The sequence below is a fragment of the Manacus candei genome, unplaced genomic scaffold (genome assembly GCF_025592945.1).
Source record: "Manacus candei isolate 608988 ecotype Guabito, Panama unplaced genomic scaffold, ASM2559294v1 h1tg000033l, whole genome shotgun sequence".
NCBI lineage: Eukaryota > Metazoa > Chordata > Aves > Passeriformes > Pipridae > Manacus > Manacus candei.
In genome coordinates this window covers 12,126,222-12,152,740 of record NW_026138081.1, presented here as the reverse complement: position 1 = coordinate 12,152,740, position 26,519 = coordinate 12,126,222, and the positions used below count along the sequence as shown (strand labels likewise).

General features: G+C 38.2%; 1 protein-coding gene across 1 annotated transcript in view; it reads left to right on the top strand.

The window, feature by feature from the left end:
- EXT2 (exostosin glycosyltransferase 2) overlaps positions 1-23,740 on the top strand; it is a 73,758-nt gene extending 50,018 nt beyond the window's left edge. The window contains exons 10-14 of the mRNA XM_051791723.1: positions 5,693-5,859; positions 12,969-13,112; positions 13,643-13,771; positions 14,966-15,048; positions 20,883-23,740. Of these exons, the coding sequence (XP_051647683.1) occupies positions 5,693-5,859; positions 12,969-13,112; positions 13,643-13,771; positions 14,966-15,048; positions 20,883-21,021 (662 nt within the window). The 3' untranslated portion in view covers positions 21,022-23,740. The remainder of the gene's footprint in view (positions 1-5,692; positions 5,860-12,968; positions 13,113-13,642; positions 13,772-14,965; positions 15,049-20,882) is intronic.
- The last annotated feature ends 2,779 nt before the right edge of the window (positions 23,741-26,519 follow it).

Below are 26,519 nucleotides of genomic sequence, written 5' to 3'. Positions count from 1 at the left end.
ATTGAATCATATAGGTGAAATAGCAGAGAGAAAATATCACACACAATAATGATTCTAATCTGGAACCTTAAAACTTTATAGCTTCAGCCTGTTCATCTTAAGTATTCTCTGGATTTAGAGAATGTGATCTCTGCTCTGTGTCTTTGGCTGAGTTTTGCATATTTTCTCTGCCATGCATTGTGTGCAAGAAGCCCATAAATCCAGCAGTAATGTCAGTAGGCCCATGACTGTGTGGATAATACTAATAAAAATATTAAAAGCTTTGAAATATTACAGAGAAAAAAAAACAATTTTTTTTCCTCACTTACTCTGCATCAATTAAAATAAACATTGTGGTCCAAGTGCCTGGTGCTGGGAATATTTATATAGAAATGATGGTTTTCTCCGTCAGCCAAATACTTTTGTCCTTTCATTTGTATTTTTCTAAATTGCTAGTTCTGAAATTCAAGAAAATAATATGTGATAGAAATTTCCACCAACATGTCATCACATTTGTTTCAGACAAGTGAATAAAACATTTTGTCTACCCATAAATTGTATTAAAATGTATAAATACATTACTGTTAGTAAACACGCAAAAAGCTACAAATCACATGTGGTAGCTTGATTCCTTTGTAGGTTCAGTTTTATAAAAATTAAAAGTATATTTTAAGGAATGTGTCCTTCCTATCTCGTTGTGTTGGTAGTAGTTCCTGATGCTAAGTTGCTGACAAACTTGGAGTAAGATACAGACTATAAGATTTATGATATTACTGAAATAATAATATTTGTATTTCTATTTTACGCTACTAATAGGCAACATTGATATAAACAGTTGGGGATAAGGAAACTGAGTATCCTTTGGATTACTATATCTTAAGAAAGCATTAACTTTAAAATAAAAATCTTCAGTGGCAGGTCTGTTTTTTTCTGCATAGTGAGCCTTTAGTAGTCAACACTGATAGGAATTTATTTAACTTCTCTTTAAGTTTTGAATTAATTTGGCTTCTTGATGATGGATTTAATGCCATTTTCCTTGGTTAGCTAGAGAACTAATTCATGATGGTTTTAGTCTCCCGTAAGTCATCTTACAAACATTTTGCAATATTATTTCCTAAGAAAGTCTAGAAAGTTAGCCTAATAAACCCATCTTAACAAAACTGGGCCCCAAATAGTGTCCTAGAAACAAATATTCTATTTTAATATGTACAAGAGAAATTCTGTGCATTTCTGTAGAACAATATAATCACTGTAATGTAGGTAGAAAGCAACTGTTTTGAACTCTGGACAGACTTTTTCACTCAGTCGTTATGGAAAGAATTCTGGTAATGAATACAGGTAACATGCTTGATGTTGTTGTTTCTGACAGTTTTTTGAAACTTCAGATTCCAGCTAAGTTCTACCATTCAGTATTAGAATTATTATGAAAAAGTACTTAGTAGGTTTCATCAAGAATGTTCAATTCATTGCATCCACGCAGACTACTATCGACCACTTAGAATGAGCATCGGATAAGAGGTTGTACAAAAGATTAGGTATGAAAATTGAGTGTGGTGTATGGGATTCTGTGCAACTGCAGGTACATACAGCATGTTTGGAGATGTTTTGTGCCAGTTTATTATTGATCTTAGTCTACCTTGCACAACTTCTGTAAAGGTTTTTCCTTTTTATATTTCTAGGTGGGCTCCTTAGAAGTTTTGGGAAGTAAGAGCATACTGTGAATTAATACTCTGGAGCCAGGTTATCAGTCCTAAACAACACATATCGTTCTCTTCAAACTCCATATATCCATAGACTTGTATACACTCCAGAGAGCTTTATTTTCATAATTTACCTCTATCTTCTGCTGCGTCACAGAAAGTCCTCACTGATTTTTTAGAAAATAAGGGTAGTCCCCAGTCCAAATATGCATTTTTATTTTTGTATGCTGAAAGGATCTCACGCCATGATGTGAGATTTCATCTGCCTTCCTGTCTTGGGCTTCTTTTGTCCTTGTCATACTCTGTTAAAGGATGCAGTGCCGTCTTACTGTAAGAATAAAGCCTATGCTTTTACCTTGGTTATAACAAAGTAATAAACTGAGAATTTCCTCCATATATGTTTTACTAGTGCTGAGATTTCTCAGAACTTTCAAAGCAGTATCTGAAAATTCAAAATGTGACATCACAGAAGTGGCAGACCCTGTTTCTGACTTCTCTTTAAGGTGCATTCCTCCTGTGTGAAAAGAAAAGTACAAATACTCTTCTTTTGTGGTCCTTTAAAATAAATATAGGCAGTTTTAACCCTCCCGATGGATTCTAAAACTTTGATTTCTGAAGTGAGTTTGTCTTTTTTATTGACTTTATATTTCTTTTTGGAGTTCCTGTGGCAAAGCGAATTTGTAATAATTAGATCTCTGAGTGGAGCCTGCTGTCCTTTGTGATAGTCATTTTTGCCCAGACTGCTGAAGTGGCTACCCAGGTGTCACTGAGTCGTGACATCTCCCGTGCACTTCCATCTCCGCAGGGACAGCAACCTTCAGTATCAAATCAGCCTCTAGGCAGCAAGTAACCTTGTGCATTTTACATGCTGCAGAGTAACCAGTACCCTCATGTCTTATTCAAAGTTTATCCAAAATGCTTGCATTTTCTTTTCATTAGTTTAAGGCTAAATTCAGAAATATTATATTAAGTTTCTCAAAGCACAAATATTTGACAGTAACATACCCGTTGTTGAGAACTGGTCATTTTGAGAGACTTTCCAAGACCTTAGTAAATCATGTGGATTTAACGGGATTTACTGACATCCAAGATGAGTGCTGATTATAATTAGATTACATCTTCATTTTTCATACAGTTTTCATAACTTTTTCTTCTGTTACCATATTTTATGCAAGTGGCATGTCTGTTAGTTAGCTCTCAAATCACTGATTTTTCTGAAGAGCTGGAAGTTAAAAGTGTATGTGTGCTTGTTTTTCTGAATTATTATTTTTCAGTCCTAGTGACTCTTCAGTTTCAATTTTTGTTACAGTATGTTCCTTTGTTGCAGTTGGGTTGTCATTTTTTTTTTAACATGCAGTAGACAGGAAAGGAAATAAAGCCTGAATAAAAGGCCACTTAACATGTATAAAATGTAAACTTTGTTGATACTTATAAATACAAATTTTTGGTATTTTTGGGATCTAGGAGGCTGCTTAAACTTATCTGATACCAATGCTGGGATTACATTTGGATAATTATAGGCAATTATCTAAAGGTCTTTAAGTAACTTGCAAACATTACACAGTCTGCAGTCTTTATGAGGCAGTGATTTGTGTCTTTGTTAGGTACCTGTAACTGTCTTATAAATGGGTATTTGCACATTATATGGTAAACCAGTAAGAAAGCAGTGAGCGGACTCAAGAGTACTAATTTGCAGTAAACAGTTCTGGTCATTCAGTGTTACTGACTCCTGAGGTTAGGATAACTAGTAAGCTGAAAATTTTGGAATTTCAGTGGTGTCCTACTGAGCTCATAACACTATAATTGGAATCAGTGCTCTGAAACATTTTTATTGTGGCCCCAAGGAACTTGCTGTATCTCCCCAGCTGTTGGGTGACTGTGACTTCCATTGGAATCCATCAGTAATGGGGTTGAATCCTTCCAGCTGGATACTAATCAATATTATAAGCCATTCAAGTAGTGTGGTGTTGTTTGAGCTGATGCCTCATGCCTTCTGGTAGAAGGACAAGAGGTAAGTAAAACAGGACAAGAATGTGCATACATGTGAAATACAGACCATGGTATACAAGACCACACAGATAAAGGTAGATTTTACAGTCTCTTTTTTAATCCCACAATAGAAACCTCAGGGTAGGAAACTGAATAAAAATTTTGCCAATTAATATCACACTATATTTCTTCTCCTTTCTTTTGGCCACCCATGCATGCCAATCCTCCTTTTTAAAGTATAGCTCCAAGAAAAACTGACTTTTGAAGACTTACTGTGGTTTGGAAATACTGCTTTGTTTTCCCCAGTGAAGCACTGTTTGGACTCTGGTGTCTTTAAAAAGTGCGCAGCTTTGTGGGTTTTTGAGTGTTCTGTGAACTGTTAAATCTGAGAGGCCCAGTGGCAATGAGGATGTGGACGTTCCTTCCCAAGAGCAAGTTTTACTTTTGCATATGGGATTGAAGCAGCTCCTCTTCTTCTCTGGTACTATCTATCTTCCTAGTGGAACAGACTGACAGTGGAAAGAGTGCAAAACTCTCTTGGAAGCAGACCTGATTCTTGGGTTATAATGGAATTGGAAGTGCCCGTGCATAATTGTATCATGTTGAAACCCATTATTTTTGATGTTGTCTGTCAGCCAGAATTCTTCAGATTCTTCTGCTGAGAACACTTCCAGAGTTTGATTATATGTTGTTGTTTAAAAACCAAAACCATTTTCTCAGGTTAGGATTTCTCTTATTTTGGTCCTTACAGTGGCTTTTTTTTCATTGTCACCTATTTTGATTTCCACTTTTCATTCTGAAAACACAGAAACAACTATCTTACTTCTTTGTGCTGTTTTCTGAATCTCTGTGTTTACTTTTTATGTTCTAATAGTTTATATATGAGCTTCCTATTCTCCTCCTCATGACAGTCAACAATCTCACCGTTCATAGTTTGAGGCAGAAGTTGCTGTAAGACCATTTGGGTTGACCTTTAAGTCATGAGTCACTACATTATTTTTCTTTTCAATCCAGTACCTTCTAACTTGAGTGCATCTTCTATAATAATACCCAGTCTTGTTGAAAGATAAGAGGTACAGAACCAGCTGCTGTCCTTGTTAACTTCTGCCAGAGGTTAACCACTGTTACTATTAAAAATGTCTTATTCTTTGAATTTGCCTGGCTTCAGTTTCCGGTCATTGTTTTTTGTTATGTCTTTCTCCAGTTTGTTGAGGATACATGGCATTTTTCTTCCTGTGTAGGTACATGTACATGTTAATCAAATCCACTTTTTGTTCCTTCTTTTAGTGAGCTAAACAAATTGATCTTCATGTTCTACCACAAGGCATTTTGTCATGACCTCAAATAACTTATATGGTTCTTTCCTGCACCATTTTCAGTGTTTTAATATGGTTTGAAAAATACAAACAGCAGAATAAAACAGTATTTTAGCATCTGTCTCAGTCTGTGTACAGTAACGTTTCTTCTTTCTGCCCCCATTTCTTTCTACATACCCATCTACATATGCAAAAATTGCATCAGTCCATTTTGCCCCAGCAGTGTGCTGAGAACTAATGTCCACTCTGAACCTTTAATCCTTTTCAGCAGCTGCTTTTATTTTTTCAGCATGTGATAGAACTAACATTCTTTTTCAAATTCTTTATGACCCTAGACTCGCAGTCAGTGATTGTATACTGCTACTTCAAATTATTTTAGTTGCAGTTGAGTGAAGTATCTTTTCTTGCTGTGTGTCCTAAACCAATACATATTATCTCTGACTTTTTTGTGATTGTTGCAGATTGTTGTTTTGGGCAAGCTATCCCCCATGTAGCTGTCCTTGAAGCTCTCTGTAGAGAGCTATGGAGGTGGCTGAACTTCTGTCTCTCACCTTCATATGCTCACATATGCCAAATTGAAACAGGTGTAAATTCACCATTAAGAAGGTCTTGTTAAATTTAAAGAAAAAAGAGTAAAGAGGCAAAAAGACAGGTGCACAGAAGTAAAGTATTATACTGAATTCTATTTCTTCTCATTTTTCTCTCTAGATTCTCTCTGGCCAAAGATTCGTGTTCCCTTGAAAGTTGTTAGGACTGCAGAAAATAAACTTAGCAACCGCTTCTTCCCCTATGATGAGATTGAAACAGAAGCAGTGTTGGCTATTGATGATGATATCATTATGCTAACCTCAGATGAACTCCAGTTTGGCTATGAGGTAAGAGAATTTCCTGTCTCTTAGGCTGTCCACTTCAACATTGCATGTGTATATAAAGTGGAGGAACCACTGCACAGTCTGCTGATTCAGATTGTTGCATCCCTCTTCACCATAACAGTTCAATGCTGACTGAAATATTTTTACAGATAGTCTTTATGCAAAAACCTTCCAGTTAAGAGAAGGTTTTTGGTCACTGGCATAGGAATGCCAAGAGGCTCCAGAAAATATTGTATAATTGGTATAGTGGAAGCAGTCTGGAGACTACTCTTAACAGCTCCAAACAGTTTTCAAACAAATCAGAGGTGCTAGCCAAGTTAGTGTCTTGACAGACAAGTTTCAGAGATTAAGTGTTGGGAACAGAGAAGGCCTCTTGAGGACATGCCGAAGTAAGGTGGAGTGCAATGAAAAGAGGAACTGAAAAATGTCAAGGATGGGACACATGGATCATATGCTTTAAATGGCGAAGCTTCAACAGCTGCTGTGGTAATGAGGGTATGGACAAAAAGAAAGTTTGTCCAAGTCAGTTACCCATGGCAGCACGAAGAGGTGACATCTTCATAGTCATTTGAGTTGTTTGTTGAAAGTACACTTGAAGCAACACTGTTGTCTTCCTTTCAAAACTATGTTTCAAATTAGTTTTATCTTCCCTTTTTAATTGAGTGTATGACACAGTCGTCAATCTGACATTGCTGTTATGTGTATGTTTAAGACAAACATGCTATATATGTAAATAAATCATAAACATTAGAAAATGTAATACCATGTTTTAAGAAAGGTTTGAATTATTTAGTCACATCTGTATATCCCGTATTAAGAGCAAAACAGCACTAGGCTTTGTATGTGAGAGCTAGAACATGAAACTTACTTAAGTGGAGTGAAATTATGAAAACTATTTCTCTAAAGGGGAGAAGCTAACTAAATTGACCCTGATGTTAACTCAATCAGTTAGAGCCTGGTGCTAATAACACCAGGGTTGTGGCTTTAATCCCTGTATGGACCATTCAATGAGCTAGACTTGATGATCCTTGTGGGTCACTTCCAGTTCAGAATATTCTGTGATTCTGTAAATGTGATAGTTGTCTCATTTTTAGCAGTCTTTAGTGGAGTTGTCAATGCAAGATGATATTTTTTAAAATATGTTGGAAGTATTCCTTTAACATGTATATGTATGTGGTAAAACATGGCTCTTTCTCCCTCTCCAGTGAAAGAGACTGTTAGCAACTCTGTAACAAACTTTTGTCCTCCAGAAATGTCTGGTGGTGATGTAGGTATGCTGATGTAATAACAAAGATGTTAAGTAGTGGAGACAGAGGTTTAATCTATCATATGTGTCTCCAGGAAGGAAATACTTCCCTTGCCAGGTTAAGAGTTGCAGGTTAATACATGAAGTGTGAAAGATGGAATGAAGAGAAGACAACTGAAGGAAGGGGTTTTTTTGGCCACATATGCCTTCTCTCTATTTCGTTGTCTACACTGACTGTACTGCAGCAGCAGAGCAATCAGGTGTTGGCAGTTCTGCAAGCTGACTTACTTTTGTCTGTGTTGGTGCTTATAACAACTAGTTTTGAGAGTGATCTGATGGAGTCTAAGATGGCAGATCAATAATGTGCATGTTTTGTAAATCCTGGCTCCCTTTGCAGTTTGGTTTTCATTTTCATCAGGCTGTCTCAAAGTAAATAAAGTGACTAAGTGTAAGTAGTGACTTAGTCACGTAGGTGACTTGGGTAAGTAGTTCCAAATGAATCACTGCTACTGGCAAAGCAGGCTTGAAGGGCTTTGAAGTAGAGATTCAAACTGCAGCTGATTTCCAGCTGTGTCAGCCAGAAGTTGTGAGAAGCAGAACTTTGGTGTTTGTGTGTCTGAACTGTTGATTTTAACACCCTCAATGAAGAGTATCTGTAACATCACATATATTGAGTCTGGTCACTCACACAGTAAAGTGAAAACCAAAATGAGGCAAAGAAAAGTTGACATGAATTCCCCTGTAGTCAGTGTGATTAGATGGCAGCTGGGACTTGCAACTCTTCATTCCCTAGGATGAAGTCCAACAGGCCTAGCTGTTGGAGTGTGCTGGCTAATTTATTGGCCTTTGGACGGTGTGCCTTGGTTGCAGGGACTGTCTGAGTAACAGTCCTTATATTCAGTGTGTGGATGTAACTGTTTGGACATGAGATTGTTTAGTCTGGCAGACTGAAAACTATTGCTTTTGCAGTTTTTTGCATTTTAATATAAGTCCTATTCCTTTTTGACTCTGGGAATTCAGCTTACTACACAGTAATGTCAATGGAAAATTAAATTGCCTTATTGAGCAGATAGTTCATACAAACCTATGAGTGGTCTGAATCCTTATATTTTGAATTTGGCTTCCCCCCTGTAAAATAAATGAATGGAAATGTCTTTGAATACAGAAGCATAGGGGATTATTTTATAAATACACAATTTTCCTCGTATAGGGGGTAGGTGATGTAATTCCTACTCTCTGGCACAGAAATCAGGGGCTGAAGATTGATCTTTTCTGGCCCTGAGTGTCTGTGACTTGCTTGACAGGCCTGAGCTGGCTCCCAGATGTTTAAATTGTCCTCAGCCTGTGATAATTTATTTATCTGTTTATGTGTGTAACCAGAAAAGTATCTCTCAAGCTCTTGACTCATTTGCAGGGGAATCCAGAGGGAACAGTAGCAGCATATAATGTTACTAGAAAGTTTTCTTTTAAAAGTAGGTCTGCTTCTGCTTTGGTCATATGAAGGGCTGGAAACGTGACATTCAGTAATTTTCTTTTCTCCTCCTGACATCCTTGAGACTTTACATTTAAACATGTGGCAAAACCCCCTCTGTCACAGACTTGTCTGAATGTATAGAGCAAGCCTAAAAAAAAATTCAGAAAACTTTGATCTCTGTACACTTTCAGCCATAAAAAATTATAGTAACACTCAAAGTGTCAGACATTTTTTACTTGTTAAAAGTGAACTATTATGGTACAGTGATTTATGACCTTGCATAAATCTATTGGAGCAAGCAGAAAAATAGTCCTTGAGTGCTGCTGTATTAAGGTAGCAGAAGAATACTCTTGACATTCTGACTTCGAAAAAAGTATTTCTGTTAAATTACATGATAAAATCACAGTCATGACTTGGGACACTGGAAAAAAACCTGTTAGAACTAGTCAATGTTTTTCCCACTTACCAATCTGTGTTGTTCAGAGGGAGTATCAGAGAGATCCAGGAAATGGAGCAAGTATTTAGACTATCATAATCTTAAAAAAATTAAAGCTGAACCATTGGCCACCTCTGAAGTGTTTGATGTTTGAGTGAGAGACTGAAAGTAAGCACTGTAGTGTTCCCACCTCTGCATCTCAGCTGGCCTTGAGGCAGATGACTTAGCATTTCTATCATCCTGAAAAATGGGGATAACAGGTTCCAAATATGAAGTTCATGAAGATTTCTTATCACATACTTATGCAGCACTTTGTCCTTTCAAAAATAAAGTGTTTTTATTACAGCAATAATAGAAATAATCTAAATGGGAATTACTGCTCTGAGTCCATGTTTTTTGTTCATAAAATGTACTGTTTGGTGCATTGCTAAGTTTGCATTTTTTCTGTTGAAAACTGGTCTTCTGTTAGTAGATTATCTTATTCTGTCTCAGAACTGGTTTTCAGTGCTTCATGTCTCTGCCATTCCTTTTAAAAAAATCTACTCTCTGTTGAATTGCATTTTCACTAGGCTGAAATTGTCATAAAGTTTGAATGGCTTCTTCAGAAAAGTTCTTTCATACCCATCTTGACAATTGAAAGTTTAGTTTTCAGCATTCCTTTATGAGGAATACTGTAACTCTTCTTAGCAAAAGAATTATCCACTGCTGGCCTCATTCATGGCTCTTCTTCAAACTGATGATGTTTTACAAATTGTGTGCACATGAAGCATCGCTTATCTTTTAATGGACTCTGTCTTTACATTTTGCTTTGTTTTTTTTCAGTAATAGCACAAACCATTCCTTTGAGGACTGGGGGAGAATTAAGAGTGGATGGGGCTCTGGGAGACAGAAGGAGTACTGATAGGTTGGGGTTTCTTTCATTTCTAGAGGATAGTCTGTTTCATTCTTAAAATGTTGCCATGATAGCTTTAGAAATGCTGATTATTTTTCTGTTCATTAAATTGCTGAAGTTGCATGTGACTTAATAAAGTCTATTAAATTTAATGCATAAATGTTTGAGAATATTTTGTAAAAGGAAATACTTCTCTGTCCTTCTGGCTATGTGGAGAATGAGCTGTTCTGATGACACAGCAAAATAGCACAGAATAGTTGAGACTGTGAGGCAGAAATAGCTCTGGAGAGTTGAGACTGGAGGGTGTTTTAGCTGTGCTGTTAATGTCACTTGGGGAACTTGACTTGGAAACAAAATTACTATCATTTTCTCCTGGTTTTTCTTACAAGACTTTAGTGAAACTACTAAGTCAGAACTTCTGTTTGACATTTCATCTGGGAGATGCTTCGTCTAAAAATATTTATCTTCAGGGTTGACTAGCGGAGTCTTTGGAATGACTTGTCTGCAAAGAAGCATACCTCCTCTTCACTTGGCAATATGTTTTCCCTTGGATGTGTCCCTTACCAGTATTAAATCAGGCCATCCGTCTTAGTCTGAGAAAGCTAATAAGTTTGCTGGCTAAAATGGAATGTATTCCTAACAGACTAATAAATTATAGGCAGCCATCAAACAAGAAAGTGGACTGAAGTACAAAATAGAGAGTAGTATAAGAATAATTACCACTATTTTTATTCTGAAAGCTTCCTTATAAGCAGTAGCTGTTTATATTAATTTTGGCACAAAGCATATGTATGGATTTGGGCAAAGAGCTGGATGGAGGTACTGGGAGCCTTTCCAGAAATTACCATTGAATGAGCTAGTGAAGCCAAACTTTTCCACTGACTTTGAAAGCATTACTTTTGAAAGGATTCTTTGTTTTAAAACACCTAAGTTATTTTTTAGATGCATCGAACTGACAATTTTCAGAGGCCAGAATCAGAGTAGGGTTGAGATTCAGAGTGATACAAGAAATCTGTATGAGTAATGTGCATTATAACTGGCTTTTATTTTATGTCATTTGGACTCCTGAAGATGACACTGAGGACAAAATCTAGACGGGATATGAATCTAGGGTTCTGTGTTGAGAAGGCACTGAAGCCCCTTTGGAAGCAGTAGCTAACTTCAATCTCTCTTTCAGCTGCCATGTCCTCTATAAGAATTTTTAGCCCAGTACAGTGCAGATCTGTGGTGTTCCGTCAAATCCTCTGTTGAGCCTCAGTAGCTTATGTGGTGGTGCCTTCCAACATCTTAATATTCAAGTTTAAAATTAAATCATTAATTTTTTGAGTTCTAGAGAGTGAGGAATAAAATTTTGAGTGTCATACATTTAGTTTTGTGCTATTTATTAATAGTTTTTACATCGTGTTAAAATAGATATCTCAAGCCCTCTCTGGCTTGCCTGCCAAAAGTCTGTATTGTTTTAATTAGCTGATGGCACCAACTTGTAAGTGTCCTATGAATTCTCTTTCTTCAGTTCCAAATTATCTCTGCTTTCAAGAACCCTCTGTGTTGGAACATTGTCATATCTAAATACTATCCCAGTACTTGTGCCCTAGAACTGTCTAGAAAGATTGATTTCTGGATAAAATTCAAGTCAAGGAGTCCGAAGATCTGGTTCCCATTCTTGTTTCCTGTATGATTTTTGGCAGGTTTCCTCATCTGGACATTTGAAATAATAACTGCTCTCATCATGGGATTCTGAAGCTGTATTAACTGACAGCAGTAAAATGTGTTGAGATGTATAGATGAAAAGGTATATGGTAATGCAAAATCGTGGAAGTGTAGATGCAGAAGCAGTAACTTAAAACTGATTGTATTATCATATTTACTTTGACAAAATACTTGCATAGAGTCCTTATAGTCCAGGCCTCCCAACTGGAATGCACTGACACATAAAAAGTGCCCAAAGTGAACTGCTGATGAGGTGAGGTTTGCAGGATGGTGGAATACTTTCTTTACTGTGCATTCAAGTGTAGGGTTCCCTTGCCTTTTGTACAGAGAAAAGAGGTTGGCTAGTGGGATTATTGAGATGCTTTGTTCTTCTTGTTGGTCTTGCATACACAATAAAATTTGTGTATCTGCTTGTTTACACACTACCAAATTAAACCAGAAACTCTTGTAACCTAACTGTATGTTGGAGAGTCAGGACTCATACTCTTCCGATAAACCTGGCAGTTATTTGTATTAAGCAGATTTTGAATAATAAGTCTGCAAATAATGCAGATAAATACTAACTTCATTATTGATCAGCAAAAATAAAAACTGTATTTAGCAAGCAAATAGCATTCGGATCCCTCCAAATAATTATAATCCTTTCTCCCTTTTCTCCTAATACAAAAATTATCCACTATTTAATGTGGCCAGCAGTGTGGAGAACTGAGGTTGCATTAATGATGCCCTTCTCCTTGTTCTTGTCTACTGTATTTGATCCTGTAGTCAGCTATAAAATAATGTATGGAGTGACAAGGATGGTATCTTGATTGTATCCAGCTGTCTGGAACAAGTCGAGGGCAAAGAGGCCTTCCATGTAGCAGTAGTTCCAGCCAAGCACCCACTAAAGAATACCAGAAATATTAAAATATAAGCCTTTTTTAAGCCGGTTCCTGTCAAAGGAAGCAGGTTGGTTAGATCCAAAGCCAGCTGTGAAAGTAGTTAGTTGTAGCCATATCTGCTGAAGTTAACATCAAAAGTTTCATTTTAATCATGCTTGGTTTTAGTTAGGGCTAAAATCTTTCTGAATAGTCATTTGTATTTCTCTGTAACAATTATTTTAGTATTGCATTAGTGGCCTTTTGCTCTGGGACATGGCTTCTTTGAGTTGTAGGGTCCTTCCACAGCAAGCTTGTGCTTTTTTGTACTTCTTCCAGGCAACTTTTTATTCCAAGAATTTGGACTTAGAAGAATTTAACTGATCTTTGCACCACTGTAACTCTGCCCTTCCAAAGCAGATGTGTTGCATTCACACATTTGCATTTGCTTTCTGTGCAGGCCTGGTTAGTAGGGTGTCATATCTTTTTCTCTTCAGGTTTGGCGTGAGTTCCCTGACAGGTTGGTTGGATATCCAGGTCGCCTGCATCTTTGGGACCATGAAATGAACAAATGGAAATATGAATCAGAATGGACCAATGAAGTCTCAATGGTGCTCACTGGGGCAGCCTTTTATCACAAGGTAATAAACAACTTGTACTATACTAATGTACAATGTGAACCTTTAAAAAAGAGTTGTATGTGTGTCTGCCATTGTTCCATGAGTTTTATGTGGTGCTATGATTATGTTTTTTTACAACAGTCAGAGAACTGATTGCAGACTTTTCCTAAACCTCGTTCAGTTGCTGTGAAAACAACTTATTTGTCCCTGTATAAATAAGCATTATTTACCTTCATAAACTTACAGAACTCTTGCCAGTTTGCATGATCTGAAAGTAAATAGCAAATTTTACAGTGAATGTAGCTTTGTAGCTAGCAGTTTAAGAAAAGAAAACTAATAATAAAGCAATTTGTGTGCTGGTCAGGAAAGGAATAATTATGCAATTCAGCCCCCAAAATTTATTTTCTATCTGCTGAAGTAGTCCTTGGCTGAAGGCAGTATCACAGCAGTATCACTTAGCTGCCTGCTGTTCTGTGACTGAAATATTTAGTCTTGCAGTTACTGTATCTTTATTTAAAATTGCCTTCTTTCTCTCTCCCTCTATCATGCAGTATTTCAACTATCTTTACACCTATAAAATGCCTGGAGACATCAAGAACTGGGTGGATGCTCATATGAATTGTGAAGATATTGCCATGAATTTTCTAGTAGCAAATGTCACTGGCAAATCAGTCATTAAGGTGGGACTTTTCTGCTGTTTACCTTTACAGAATTTAAAAATGTGATGTACAGTACTTACATAAATTTATTTTGTGGGCCTCAATATATTACCTAATCTTCCTTTTTCTCTCATTTTCCCCCAGTATGATGTCTTGTTCTGCTTCCATGGAAGAAAAGCCCTTTTAGTAAAACATTTATGCTAACTGGGAACAGAGAATTGTTTTTTACCAGTTGTTTCTGGTGGTTATTTTAGCCATCTAGATGAGGGATGAAAAAGATAATTTAAATGACAGCTGTACATACGTGTGTATGTCTGTACATGCCCACATACATATATTTTAACTATTTGAGAGCGCTAGAGCAAAGAAATTGCCAACTGTCCACAGCTCTCTCTATTGTGGCCTGACAACAGCTGATTTATAGGAATGTTAATTGCAAGAACGTTAATTGCAAGATCAGCTTTAAATGAACTTTTTATCCCTGAATTAATTTCCTGACATGTTTCGACACGTTTTCAGGTCTAGACATTCACTCTGTACATTCATTTCAAAGTGTGTCAACCTGGAATGAGATTTAGAGGCCACCAGGCGTTACTTCAATTAGCAGGGTCCATTTTCCCATCTGTCCATCATCATTTACTGGGACTGGTGGCTGCATTTCTTAGAATAGTCTTTAGAAGATAAAGTGTATGTTTTTGCTAGAAAAGTTTTTGAGCTGTATGAGGGCACAGCAGAGTAATTTGGCACCTCTGTGTGATTCGGAGAGTCTTGCAGAGTTTGCCAGGCAGCTATTAACTGGAGTGAGCAAAAGAGCGTCTGTTGGATTAACGTTACGGTGAAGTATGGGAAGCTATATTTCATCGCTGTTATGGCTGCAAGAACAAATGGTGTTTATACAGGGACCTTGGCAGTGAGAAAACAGTCATTAAACAGGAATTAAGGAGCTTGTCATCGCCACTTCTTTTCAGTTACAGAAGGAAAAAACCCTCCAAGCCGTTTTTATTGGGCCCCTGTGAATTTTGCAGTCAGCTGGGCCAGATGGAGCTGAATGGAGGAATGGAGTGGCTTTTTTTTTTTTATATGCCCCCCCCCCCCCTTTTGAAACAGCTCAACTTACACTACAGGCATGTTCAGAGGTATTGCACTGCTCTCTGTGCAAGGAGATTAATGTCCCTTCTGTTGATATTTGATAATATCTGGCATGCCTTCCTCCAGGTGACCCCACGAAAGAAGTTCAAATGTCCAGAATGCACGGCAATTGATGGGTTATCGCTGGACCAGACACACATGGTGGAAAGGTGAGTGACCACTCTCTTTCTCTGATTGCCTTGTTCTGATCCCTAAAGTCTTATCCTGTGTCTCATTAAATTAGGATCAAAAATGCTCACTGACTGTTTTTCTGTAAATTACTAATTTTGAAATAACGTTGCATGGATTGTATTAGCATAAATCATTCCTACAATCAGTGATGTGTCACTGAAAAGTGGATTACTACAAAAAGGGACTTTAAAAGGGCACACTTTTTAGCAGCTTTTCTGTAAAGCTTCTAGGGTACGTAGATGAAATTCAGGGGTTTGGCAGTACTTTCGGTAATACCACATCGCTGTTTACTGTGGAATATCAACTTACTAAGTATGATTTTTTTTTTAACAAGACAGTTGCTAGCTTACCAAAGAGCAGCAATATAATTTGAAGTGATATTTGTACATTGTCTTTTCTCCAAGGATTGTGAAGCACATTGCTTCCACTAATGAAGGGCGTTTGCCTGCACAATTACATGTCACAGTTTTTAACAATGGCAACGCTATTATATTTTTGTTAGAATTTAATTTTTAAATGAGGTACACATTGGGAAGGGCAGTGACTTTAGACTGAAATATTGAAAGTTTGTAAGTATGAGGTTTGCAATCCCTACTTTACAGCAAAAGGGCTTCCCAAGCTTAACCAAGACACAAAACTTCTCTCCGCATTACCTTCTGAATGTGTAAGATAAGAGATAGTTTCTTCACTTTTGCAAAGCTGTTCAACACCTAAGTTTGAAGTGGGCTATCTGACAATAAATGTGCATACTAGTTATTAAGTGGCATTAATGTGAGATCGAGGACTGACTAAAGCATTTCACTTTAGGTTTCTTGGGCTTTTGCATATCTCCTGCAAACTTGGGGGAAAATATTTGCAGCCATAGAATTGATGGGGTAGATAAGCAGGGGCATAATACTAGAAGAGGCCACCCGAAGAAAGAGATGGTTGGACTCGATGATCTTAAAGGTCTCTTCCAACCTTGATGATTCTATGATTCTAAGAGGTGACAAAAACAAAATCTGACCTGCATTTAAAATAGACCATTTCAGATTTGTAGCAAGAGGCATAAAGTGGTTATCTTACTAGTTATCATATTAACAGTGAGCTTTTTTCTGTCCTTCTCTGCAGAACTCAGTAAGTGTAAAGTGTTATGTGGGTTTTAATAAGGCTGGATTAAAGCAAGGAGTATACAAGTCAGAAGTAAAACATACCCCATTAAGATCATAAAAATTACTCTGCAGAAAAATACTTAAGGAAGGGGCTAGAAGTTTTGTAAATCTTAAATATTAGCTGAAGGGGAAGCACAAGAGCATGCCCGGTGTCTGGCAATTCTGCACTGGCTTACAGGATGGACTACCTGAAGCCAGTTAAGCTTTCCTATGATACTACAAGTAGCATTACAACAACACATAGGAATTTTGGTCATGAGCTAGGTTCTCATTAAGGTAAACACTATAAAAACAGAAGATGAAAAAGTGCTTTTTGCTCTGAAGTGCATTATGATGCAGAGTAAAGGTCACGTTTCCATGTCTATAGCAGTTCTTGTACCCTCAGAGTAAAGTGTCATTGACAGTTTATTGAGAACATGTTTAAACTGTTGCTTTGCTTCTCTGTAGTTTCCAAAAGTAGAGAATACTGTGCCATGAGAAATGTTAGGTTGACTGCAAATCCACATGTTTTTATTTGCCCAGCCAAAGAAATACATACTGAAAAAGAGTTTGAGTGCAGGAGGATATCTGGAGAGAAACACAGTTTGGGTATATTCAGTCTTCATTTTGAAAATCCTTGATATCATATTGAAACTGCTTGTTCTCTACCTTCAATATAAGGGAGTTATTTGAAAATCTGAAAGAGGTTTTTTTTTTTAATCTTCTAAGCTAGGAGTGGATAATAAATGATGATAACTCCTAGAGCAAATTTTCCCTAATTATCAGTGAGTAAGACTCTTGTGTGTATATATATATATATACACACACACTAGCTATATTCAGGGTCAGGAGAGAAGGGAATCCTTGTCATATTTTAAAAGAATAACTTCATACTGATAACTTCACGGTGTTGGGTATCAAGAACAATATCTGAGGTATCAAGCAAACAGCCATTATCAGCCTCACTTGCAGCTTCCCAAAGTGCCTGACTCCTTGTGTTTTAGCATTCAGAAATAGCAAGCAAGTAGTCTGAGCTAATTACTTGCCCAGATATCCAGGGGTCAACCTACTGTTTGTGAAACGAACTGTTTGTGAAACAAACAGTTTATCAGGGTTGTCATGTACATGCACAACATTTAGCATGAGGTTTCTGATTCAGAAATAGCAGAGAGATGCCCAGTAACTGCCTGATGGTTTTGTAAGTGGAAAAGGTTTGAGAAGTCAAACACAAAGTTTGTGGAGATCTGGCCAGGAAAGACATGTAACTAACCAGTTCTGTTGGGCCTTTTGACACATTCAGTAGAGACAAAGGAAAGATGGTACAGTTGAACTCTTTTCTCTTATTAAAAGATATTTTTTTTTTTAGCAATACAGTGAAACATGGGAAAGCCAACACTGCTATTCTTCCTGCTGTGTAATTTATCTCAGATAAATAAAAGACTTTAGTCCCCAAGGTTATCAAACTCCATCATTAAAATACATTAATTGAAGAAAGCTTTGAACCAAGAATCCCCTTCTTGGCCTAGGTTAACTTTTACATCAGGTCACGAAATAAACTGTAGGAAGATCTCATAATCCCTGTATTTACAGGTATTATTTAAGTAGCAACGAGATTTCTACCTTCAGCATCTTTGCATCTGGCTCTCAAAAATGGAGAACTCTATAAAATGCAGTCTGGAGGGCAACTGCCTGTGCAGTAAATACAGCAAAGGGCTGAGCTGCTTCTGCAGCAACATTAACAGCAATGTTTTATTTAGGACATATAAATGTTTGTTATAGTCAAAATAGGAAGCCATTCCTTTAAGAGGCAAACTAACCAGGTAACAGTTGGCCAAAGGCTGCAGGTACAGAGTTACCCTGCCAAAAAGTTATTTGGATTATAACAGTGAGGAAACTGATTATGAGACACCTGAACAAACACCAAGTTCATCCAGTCGTCCAGGAGCAGTAGGGCTCTCAATTTCTGAGTTCACATAATCTTATTTTCTTGTTGAGCTGAACACAACTGCATGGTGTCAGCAGAGCAGGGAAAAACAAAAAGAATAATTCTTGTAAGTGAACATGCCTCTGTTAGTATGAATTTGCAAAACTATTGACAGAGCCAAGAAAAACACCTTCCCTCCATATTAAGATGACACATTACATTCACTTTGCTACCTAGCTTTCAACATTTAATGTTCTTGATATCCTTTCTGGTTTATATTTTCCAAAAGTGGCAAAGGCTTCAGAATTCAAGTGATTTAGTTCAGTGCAGGAGATGAAATTTTTGGAAAGAGGTGACTTTCTTTCAAACACATTTTGTGACTTGTGCATGACATTTCTTTCCTTGAAAATATCCTGTTTCTGATCTTTGAATTTGATGTTGATTTCCTGAGGACTAACTTTTCTGTTTCAGCCAGAGTGTTTAGAACATACTAATTTTTCCATTTTTCATTTTTTTCCATTTCTTTATCAATGAAATGGTTTCTTGGTTGTTAAAGATACTATACTGCTATGCTTGAATGGATTTGCCATGAGAACAAGTTTGGCTGTAGAAGGATTCCATCTTGATATTTTCTAAAACCTCATCTTTGATTTGGGAGTATAACCTCTGGAAGGAAGAGGTCACTTTTGTCTCTGCTATCCATTTAGTTTTGTCTTTTGCTCTGAGGGTGCTGCTTAGTTCCGGTTGTGACAATGGCTGGTCTGATGTGGACACCTGCCTACCAGGCAACAGGCTGAGATAACTAATTCATTTCACACCGGCCACCAAACAGCTGTTACATTACAATGTCTTTCAGTCATTACTGGCAAAGGCAGGATTTGAACCAGTAGACTAGAAGTATTCTTGTATTCCAGAAACCAGTGAGGGCCAGCAGCTGTGCAAACTTCTCACATGCACATCTCCCAGTGCATCTACCTCCTTGCCTGTGAAGTTTGTGGGTTTTCTGCCATGAGACGTCTCCAATACACACATCATGGATTAGTTAGCCACATGTCTCAGAAGTAACAGATGATTTGAAAGTCTAACCTTACCTAAAAATCAGATTTGTTTAAGGTATCTGGTGTTGGGCATCTCCTGGAGGCAACAGAAACTGCTTAATGTTTCTGGAGAAAACAGTTCCTGCTCTCCATGTTACTGTAACCTCTCGGTGCCCAGAGCCCAAATCTCTCTCAACTGTTCTCCTTGTTATTGCGGACATTGAACCTGGGTCTTCACTTCAGTCCTCACTGATGGCTCCTTTGCTCTTTCAGGTCTGTGCTGCCCTGGAGCAAACAGTGCTTATGACTGGTGTAGAGGTTACTTCCTACTGTACAGAGTTTCCTCTTACACTCTGAATTCCTTTTCTTTTGTTTCTTTTGTTTCTGGTCCCAATGATTTGAATCTGAAGGTAGGAAGGTATGAGATAGGAAGAGGTATGAGAGGATGGGAAGGTAGCAGAAAGTGAAGCATCTACATTTACCTGTATATTCAAGTATCATCCCATATGAAGTAGTTTTTGGACACTTTTCTCAGGCCAGAAAATGGCCTCAAGTATAACCATTATAGCTTGAAACAGCTATGTAGACTGAGAAATTAATTTTGAAAACCAGTTTTGCTGTCCCATCTACTTCAAAAGAGTGTTTGGGGCAGTGTTGAGCAGTCCCCATCACAAAACTGTCACACTCAGTTGCTGTGATTGACCAGGTCTGATGAGGAAAATTATCCTGGAGCCACAGTGACCCCCTAACCCTCTGAAGGGGTCGAGAGAGGGTGCAGTGGTTGGAGAGCAAGAGACCTGCTCTGGGAGCGCCTGCAGCATGTCAGTCTCTGTAGCTGAGTCAAAATACTCATTTCTTTTTTGTTTTCACTTTTGAATGGCAAAAGAAATGTGACCTGTTTTCTTGTAGCTATCTCAGTTATGTGTGGGGAACTGTTGTCATGATTCTTAGTATCTGAAGTTCTTAAAAGCTGGTTTATATAGTAGGCAGCTAATGTTAGAGGAGCACTAACTGGGGTGAGATGAACCAAGTTTTCTCTGCCTTGCTTCCACAGGTACTGTGCCTTTCAGTGAAAGAGTTAAAGGAACAATGTAAGGTTAAACATCTGTTTGATTGCTTTTTGAAGCACATGGCTGTTCCCTTCCACATTACTGACACCTGAGATTATTAAGACTGAGCTTCACCTTTAAGTTACAGTACAATCAACTCTGCCTATTCTCTGAGGCGTGTTTATTTTGTGGGAAAAGATAGAGCTTCTGAAGAAGCCTGAAAAAACCCAGGCTTAAATTTTTTTTTTAAGACCTCAGTTTTCACAAAGCCTTGGTTTTTGCAAAACCTTCGTTAGAAACCAAATAGACCCAACAGTGGCCCTTTAAGAGACATGTTGGCAGTTAATCTGTTCTGGTTTACAGCATGTACATTGCTTTAAGAATGACTGGAATTCTAGGGGGAGGGAGAAGGGAAGCTTTGACCTCCAAGTGCACATGTGCTGCTGCCAGCATCCCCTTGCTCGTCTCTGTGATTAAATGGATAAATCAAAAACCACCAGCTTCTTTTCAGTTCTCTCTGCAGTGAGGCTCTCTTTTTATTTATTAGTAGCCAGCATGGATTAAATACTTCCAAGCGCAAGAGGGAAGGTTTCTACCAGTTCTTTTGGTGTGGGATCTGGTAGCCAGCCCAGTTGTTGGGGTTCTTAATTATATTGCTTTCCCTTTCACCAGATCTGAATGCATCAATAAGTTTGCCTCTGTCTTTGGGACCATGCCTCTAAAAGTGGTGGAGCACCGTGCTGACCCCGTCCTGTACAAAGATGACTTTCCTGAAAAGCTGAAGAGCTTTCCCAATATCGGCAGCTTGTAGAGGCAGCTGTGAGACAAACCTGAGTGATGAATATGACAGCTGAAAAGGTGCTATAAGGAATATAAGGCCCCGAAGAGAAGAATCGCTAGAAAGTGGGAAGGGAAATGGGAATTAATGTTGTATTCTGGTATGTTGTCTTTCCCTTACTTTGCACAAAGGTATAATGGAAAGCTGAACAACTGCTCTCTGTTGCTCACAGAGGATTGAGTCTATTCATGGGTTCTCTCAAAAATGTCAGACACGTACTTTTGTCCAAAGGAGGATACGCACCTGGAAGAATAAAACAGAATCTTGCTCTCTATGGTCTCACTGGCATGATTCACCTCTTCTATCAAATGTGTTGCAGCTCTCTGGTTAGTAAGCATCCATTCATTCAAAGCAACTGTCTACAATGTAGAGCTGCTCTCTTTTGGGAGGAGCTTATTGCCTGTGGGCTGGTGGGCCTCTGCCTTTTTAGCTTTAACTGTTGGCTTGAGTAACTGTGTAACAAACATTTTCTTTTGCATTGTGAGACCAATGTTTATTTTTTTACAACATCACCAGCAAAAATTTTTCTGTGGTCATATGGATTAAAGGGCAAAACATTCTGAGTTAATTAAATTATTTTTATGGACATTGAGACACACAGTAGGTGGGAGGACAGTCTCCTTCAAAGCAGAGACCTGCAGGACATAACTGCAATTGCTGCGCCTCCTGCGTGAATCTCAGGTTTTCTGCTGCATCCATGCAAGACACTGACTCTTTGTCAAAACTAGTTGTATTATAAAAAAAAAGGTGTATCTTTAGTCTTTTTAATTTTTATATTTTCATTATCAGGTTACAGTTTTACATTTTAGCCACCCACAGGGATGAAGTATGAAGTAAGTGTTTCACATCTGAATCCTCTTCAGCAAGCAGTGTGTTGTACTGATTTGTAAAACACCTAAATTTACAGAAATTCCCAGTTACATCTTCAATGTGCAGGTATATAGGTATGTATGAGACACTATTAATGCACACTTACAAACTCCTGTAAATTAGTTTTGTTGGAAAAACTGTTGTGTCTTTACTTGTAATTTAAAGAACCTATTGCCACAGGCTGCCACTGAAACACAGCTTAGGAAGGCTTTTGGAGAAGATTTACATTTCTTAGGAGCATTTGAATTGTTTCTCAATACCGAAGTAAACCTGAATGTGAAAATTAAATGCAACAAAATTAGAAAGTTGCCTGGACTGCTACTCTTACCCTTGGATATTAAAGAGGATCCCAAGTCTGGCTGAGAAAGAAATCTCTTTTCTACCTCCACTGATACAATGTTTGTTACTAGATAAGGGTGATTTCACTGTCTTTTGAAACCTCCATCGCTGCTGGTTACAGACACATCCTACTGGATGGGCTGTTTTTCTGTTACACTGCAAGCAACCTTATTCCTTAGATTTGCCAAACCCCAAACAATAGGACAAGTGTTAGACATCACGGTTCACCCCCTCTCTTAAGCTGGATAGGCAGCAATGACAGAAACCAAATGAAAGTCAGGCTAGAAACAGGAAACATCTGCTCCTATTTGTCTCACCCCCACTAAGACTTATCTTATTGCCCAATGCAGTGGATGTGCTGTGAATGAAAATCATATTGGAACAATAGCTCTGAGGGGATGCTTCACTTCATAACCTCCCTGGGATGTGCCTGTAAACTGTATTGTCTGACTCTCTGGGAACGTTTAATTACTAGTAAATGTTTTTCACTGCAGTCTTTGTTTCGTTCCTGAGTTGCTATGGGAGAGAGTATTGGGGAGCTCAGAGGGATAGCTGTTGCAGTGACAACTGCTGTCTGCACAGTGGGTATTACAAGATAGAGGAAGGTTTGTTGCTCATTATTTCTCCTTTGCAGCCTCTCAGGTTCATTCACATGAACTTTCTTACTGAATCTACCTATTGATTTATGTCCTGGTGCTTGAGTATCATGAGATATCAGCATATTTCCCTTGAGAAGTTTATTTTAAAAGAGTAGCTGTGACAGTGCAGTAGTCAGTTTTGGCTGTCCTATTGGGGCTGATCTCAGCTTGGCAGGCCTTAGCAGTTTAACTGAGTTATAACATCTTCCTTACAGAGTCTTTCTCAGTAAGCCAGTAAAAAGTTTATGTTTTGCACAGTCTTAAAAGACACAGAGGATTTGAAATAGATGGTTCAATATTTTTAGATGTGGACAGCCAAACCAGCCCTGCTAAACTGATCTATAGTCTTAGGTCAGTAAAAAGGCACCAGGTCCTTGTGTCTGCATCCAAAAGCATCTGAGTGGTTTCCCCTTGCACAAAATGTCCAGTGACCCCTAACAATCATGTTTTGTCCTTTGGCCTTTTATAGGGCTAGATCATTTACATGGCAATTCATCTCTATTTTGTGCCAGGGAGAAAACTGGGTAATTGACTGTAAAAAAAAAAAAAGTAGAATTACCTACTTTCACCTCTGCATTTATGATTGTGATGTTCTTGATGGAAAATCTGTAAAGGTAAGATGTACCTGTATGTCCGATTTGGAATGGGTTTGTTGTCAATCTTTAAATTAAGATAATTTTTAACTTTTCATTGTATATATGATATCAAAAAAGCTTAATAATTGTCTATTAAAAAGTAAATCCAAGGAGTGTTTGTTGTATTTCACTTCTGGAGTGGCACAAGGAAACATGAATGAATTTAGAAGGAACAATTGCAGCGACAGGCTGTTTTACTACATAAATTTGTGTTAAACTTATCCACAATGCACTTTGTCAAGATCTGTCAATATTTTATCTTTCACGTAACTGGAGTATGATGGTTGTCTCTGAAGCAGAAGTTTGCTCTGCATGAATTCATCCCAGTCACCTTTTTTGGGAGAGTAGATGTTACCTTAATTTTCTGCTGAGATCTGACAATATCATTTACCTTGGAGAAACAGGGAACAGATCCTTTCTTTTTTTGCAAAGAGATACAGCAGATGTTAAAGAATTGTGCTTTTGAAAAGAGAGTTTTGGCTGACTCTTTGAGATTGGGTAATCCAGTGCAGTGGCAGCTCTTTGTTTCCAGAAGCCTGCAGCATTGTCCCTGTGGAGCATGCTGGAAAAGGACAGTGTGTGTGCATGGCACACCTTGCTACTTGAGCATAGCAAGGGGGAGATGTGCTGCAGTACTTCCCTGCCACTCATGGTAAGTCTTAAGGATACATTTTTAGCATTACCAACTCTCCCTACAATGCATTGAATCTTTCCTTCCTCACAGCTTCACTATCTTATTAGAGGATGTGTCAATTCAGGCCCCAATGTTCTGAATTACTCTCTCCTACCATCTCCAGATCCTGATCTTGAACCTCCTGCCATCCATCATGCTTCCACCAGTGTGGTTCAAATATGCTTTACTTTGGCAACAAGTTCACCCCTGTTAATTATCAATTCAAGGTCCTTTTAAACTCAAGGCCCTTGGAGACATAGATATCAAAATAATTGTGAAGAGGGATTTAAGAGATGCCTAGTACTTCTGACTCATTTTACTTTTAGACTGTGTTGTTGAGTGTTGAGCACTAGAAAAATGCTATACTGAGACACATGAAAATGGATTTAGGTGGGCAATTTTAATGTTAAAGGTACCTCCAAGATCTGGCATGAATTCCCTCCATAATGAATGTCTTATACCTTGGGTACTTCTCACAGGTAGAGAGTAGGGAAGGATCTCAGAATGGTTAGCAGGTACTGCATAAATCTTGTGTCCAGCCCTTTTACACGGAAGCTGCTGTCTTAACAGGGTCAAAGCATGATACAGGGAAGAAAAAATAAAATTGATAGTGCTGATGAGAAAATGGATTTTAAATGCCCTGGCCAGAGGCCAGACAGTGAGTATGAATTTTTCTTTTTTTCTTTTTGAAGACTTGCATACTTAAATTTTACAAGGACTGCTGCAAAACAAGTTCTTTTGTAAACTGAAATGTAAACTATGGGTAGTTCTTGTAGTCATGGATAGTCTTGTCCATGTGCTTGAACTAAGAAAAAAGCATTCTGCAAACTTGTATTAGATTAAATTTATGCTAGAAAATGAGCATCCAATTGGTCCAGTTGCTAACTTCGGTCTGATCCTGAAGAGCTGGGAAGAGCAGAACAAATCCTAGGCAAGTACTCCACTTATATTGTCTTTTCATTTTAATTCCTAGGGTGGAAAAAAATTAATTTTTGTCAAAAACTGCCAGAAACCTCTGAACATAATACTCTGTAGGATCTGAAAGTTATCCTATGTGTAGGTGGTCATTTCAAACCTCTTTCTAACATTGGTATGTGGCAGAGATAGCATTTGCTTAGCAGAAAAATCAGCTAGAGTTTATGTTGGTTACCGTTGAGTCATGGGTCCTTAAGTTTTATCTCATGCTGTTGGGAGTGCATGTAGGATGGTGCGAGTTCTTTTTATGATGCCTGCCACTGCTGTATCCAAGTGCAAGAAACTGAGCTTCATGGTCCTCCTGTGTGGGTAAGATCTGTAACTGCAGATAAGGAAATGGAGAGAAGCTGTCGTATACCCAAGGCCTGAACACCAGTATCCCAAAGCTGGGATCTAGCAGAACAGCCACACTTTTGTCTGAACTGTTGTTTATTTGGACTTTTGGGTAGCTCACTACCAAGGTAGAGAACCGTTAGCCTTGACTTTAAGTATCAGCATGTTTCAGCAGGCCCTGGCTTGAAGCCATTTAGTGACATTCCTGGTGCACTCTGTGTAATTTCAGCCTGATGGAAATGTCTGTAATGCAGTCCCACCTCTGCTGATCTTCAGGATTCCCCTGTCTGCAGCTTCTTGTGGTTGCTTTGAAAGTGAGTTATGTTTCCCATTAAAGGATAACAGGGACAATTGAGGCAATTAAGTGGACTGGCTTGGAGTTAGCAGCATGCAGGGAGTTTTCCGACTGAAAACAGTGCTGCTCAAAGGTTCTTCCTGCAAGGTTGCCTGTTTGCTGTCTTCATTTGTCTGGAAAAGGATCCAGTAATTCTCTTTCAAATTTCCTTTAGTCATGCTAAATGACTGTTTACTTACATAAACAGGAAGTGTTCCTGCTCCAGATGAGGATGACAACTCTGCAGTGACTGTGGACAGAGAACAGTGCAATTTGACCATGATTTCATTAGGTCTATGAACTTGCATTAGTGGTCAGTACAGGACTCTATGCAAGGTGGATTTTGTGACTAAGAAAATACCAGATTATTAAGTCACATCTACTGGATTTTTAACCTGAGTTTTAGTTGGCAGGGGACTGGACAAAGGTGAAAGCTGGACCATTTGACCAACGAAGGTGTGAAGAACTTGAGATATGCAGACCTACATGAGGTTTTCCATGTGCCATACGCTTAAGCAAATCACTGTTTCTCACCTGCTTTGCTGGCTGTTTGCAAACTTACAGGTCCTTCTTTTGTGAAACCTCTCTTTGATAGGAAGGGCCAGGTCTCAGCTGGGTGCTAGGCACAGTTAGTCCTGGGTGCCTTCAGCTGAGGACTAATGGGAACAATAACC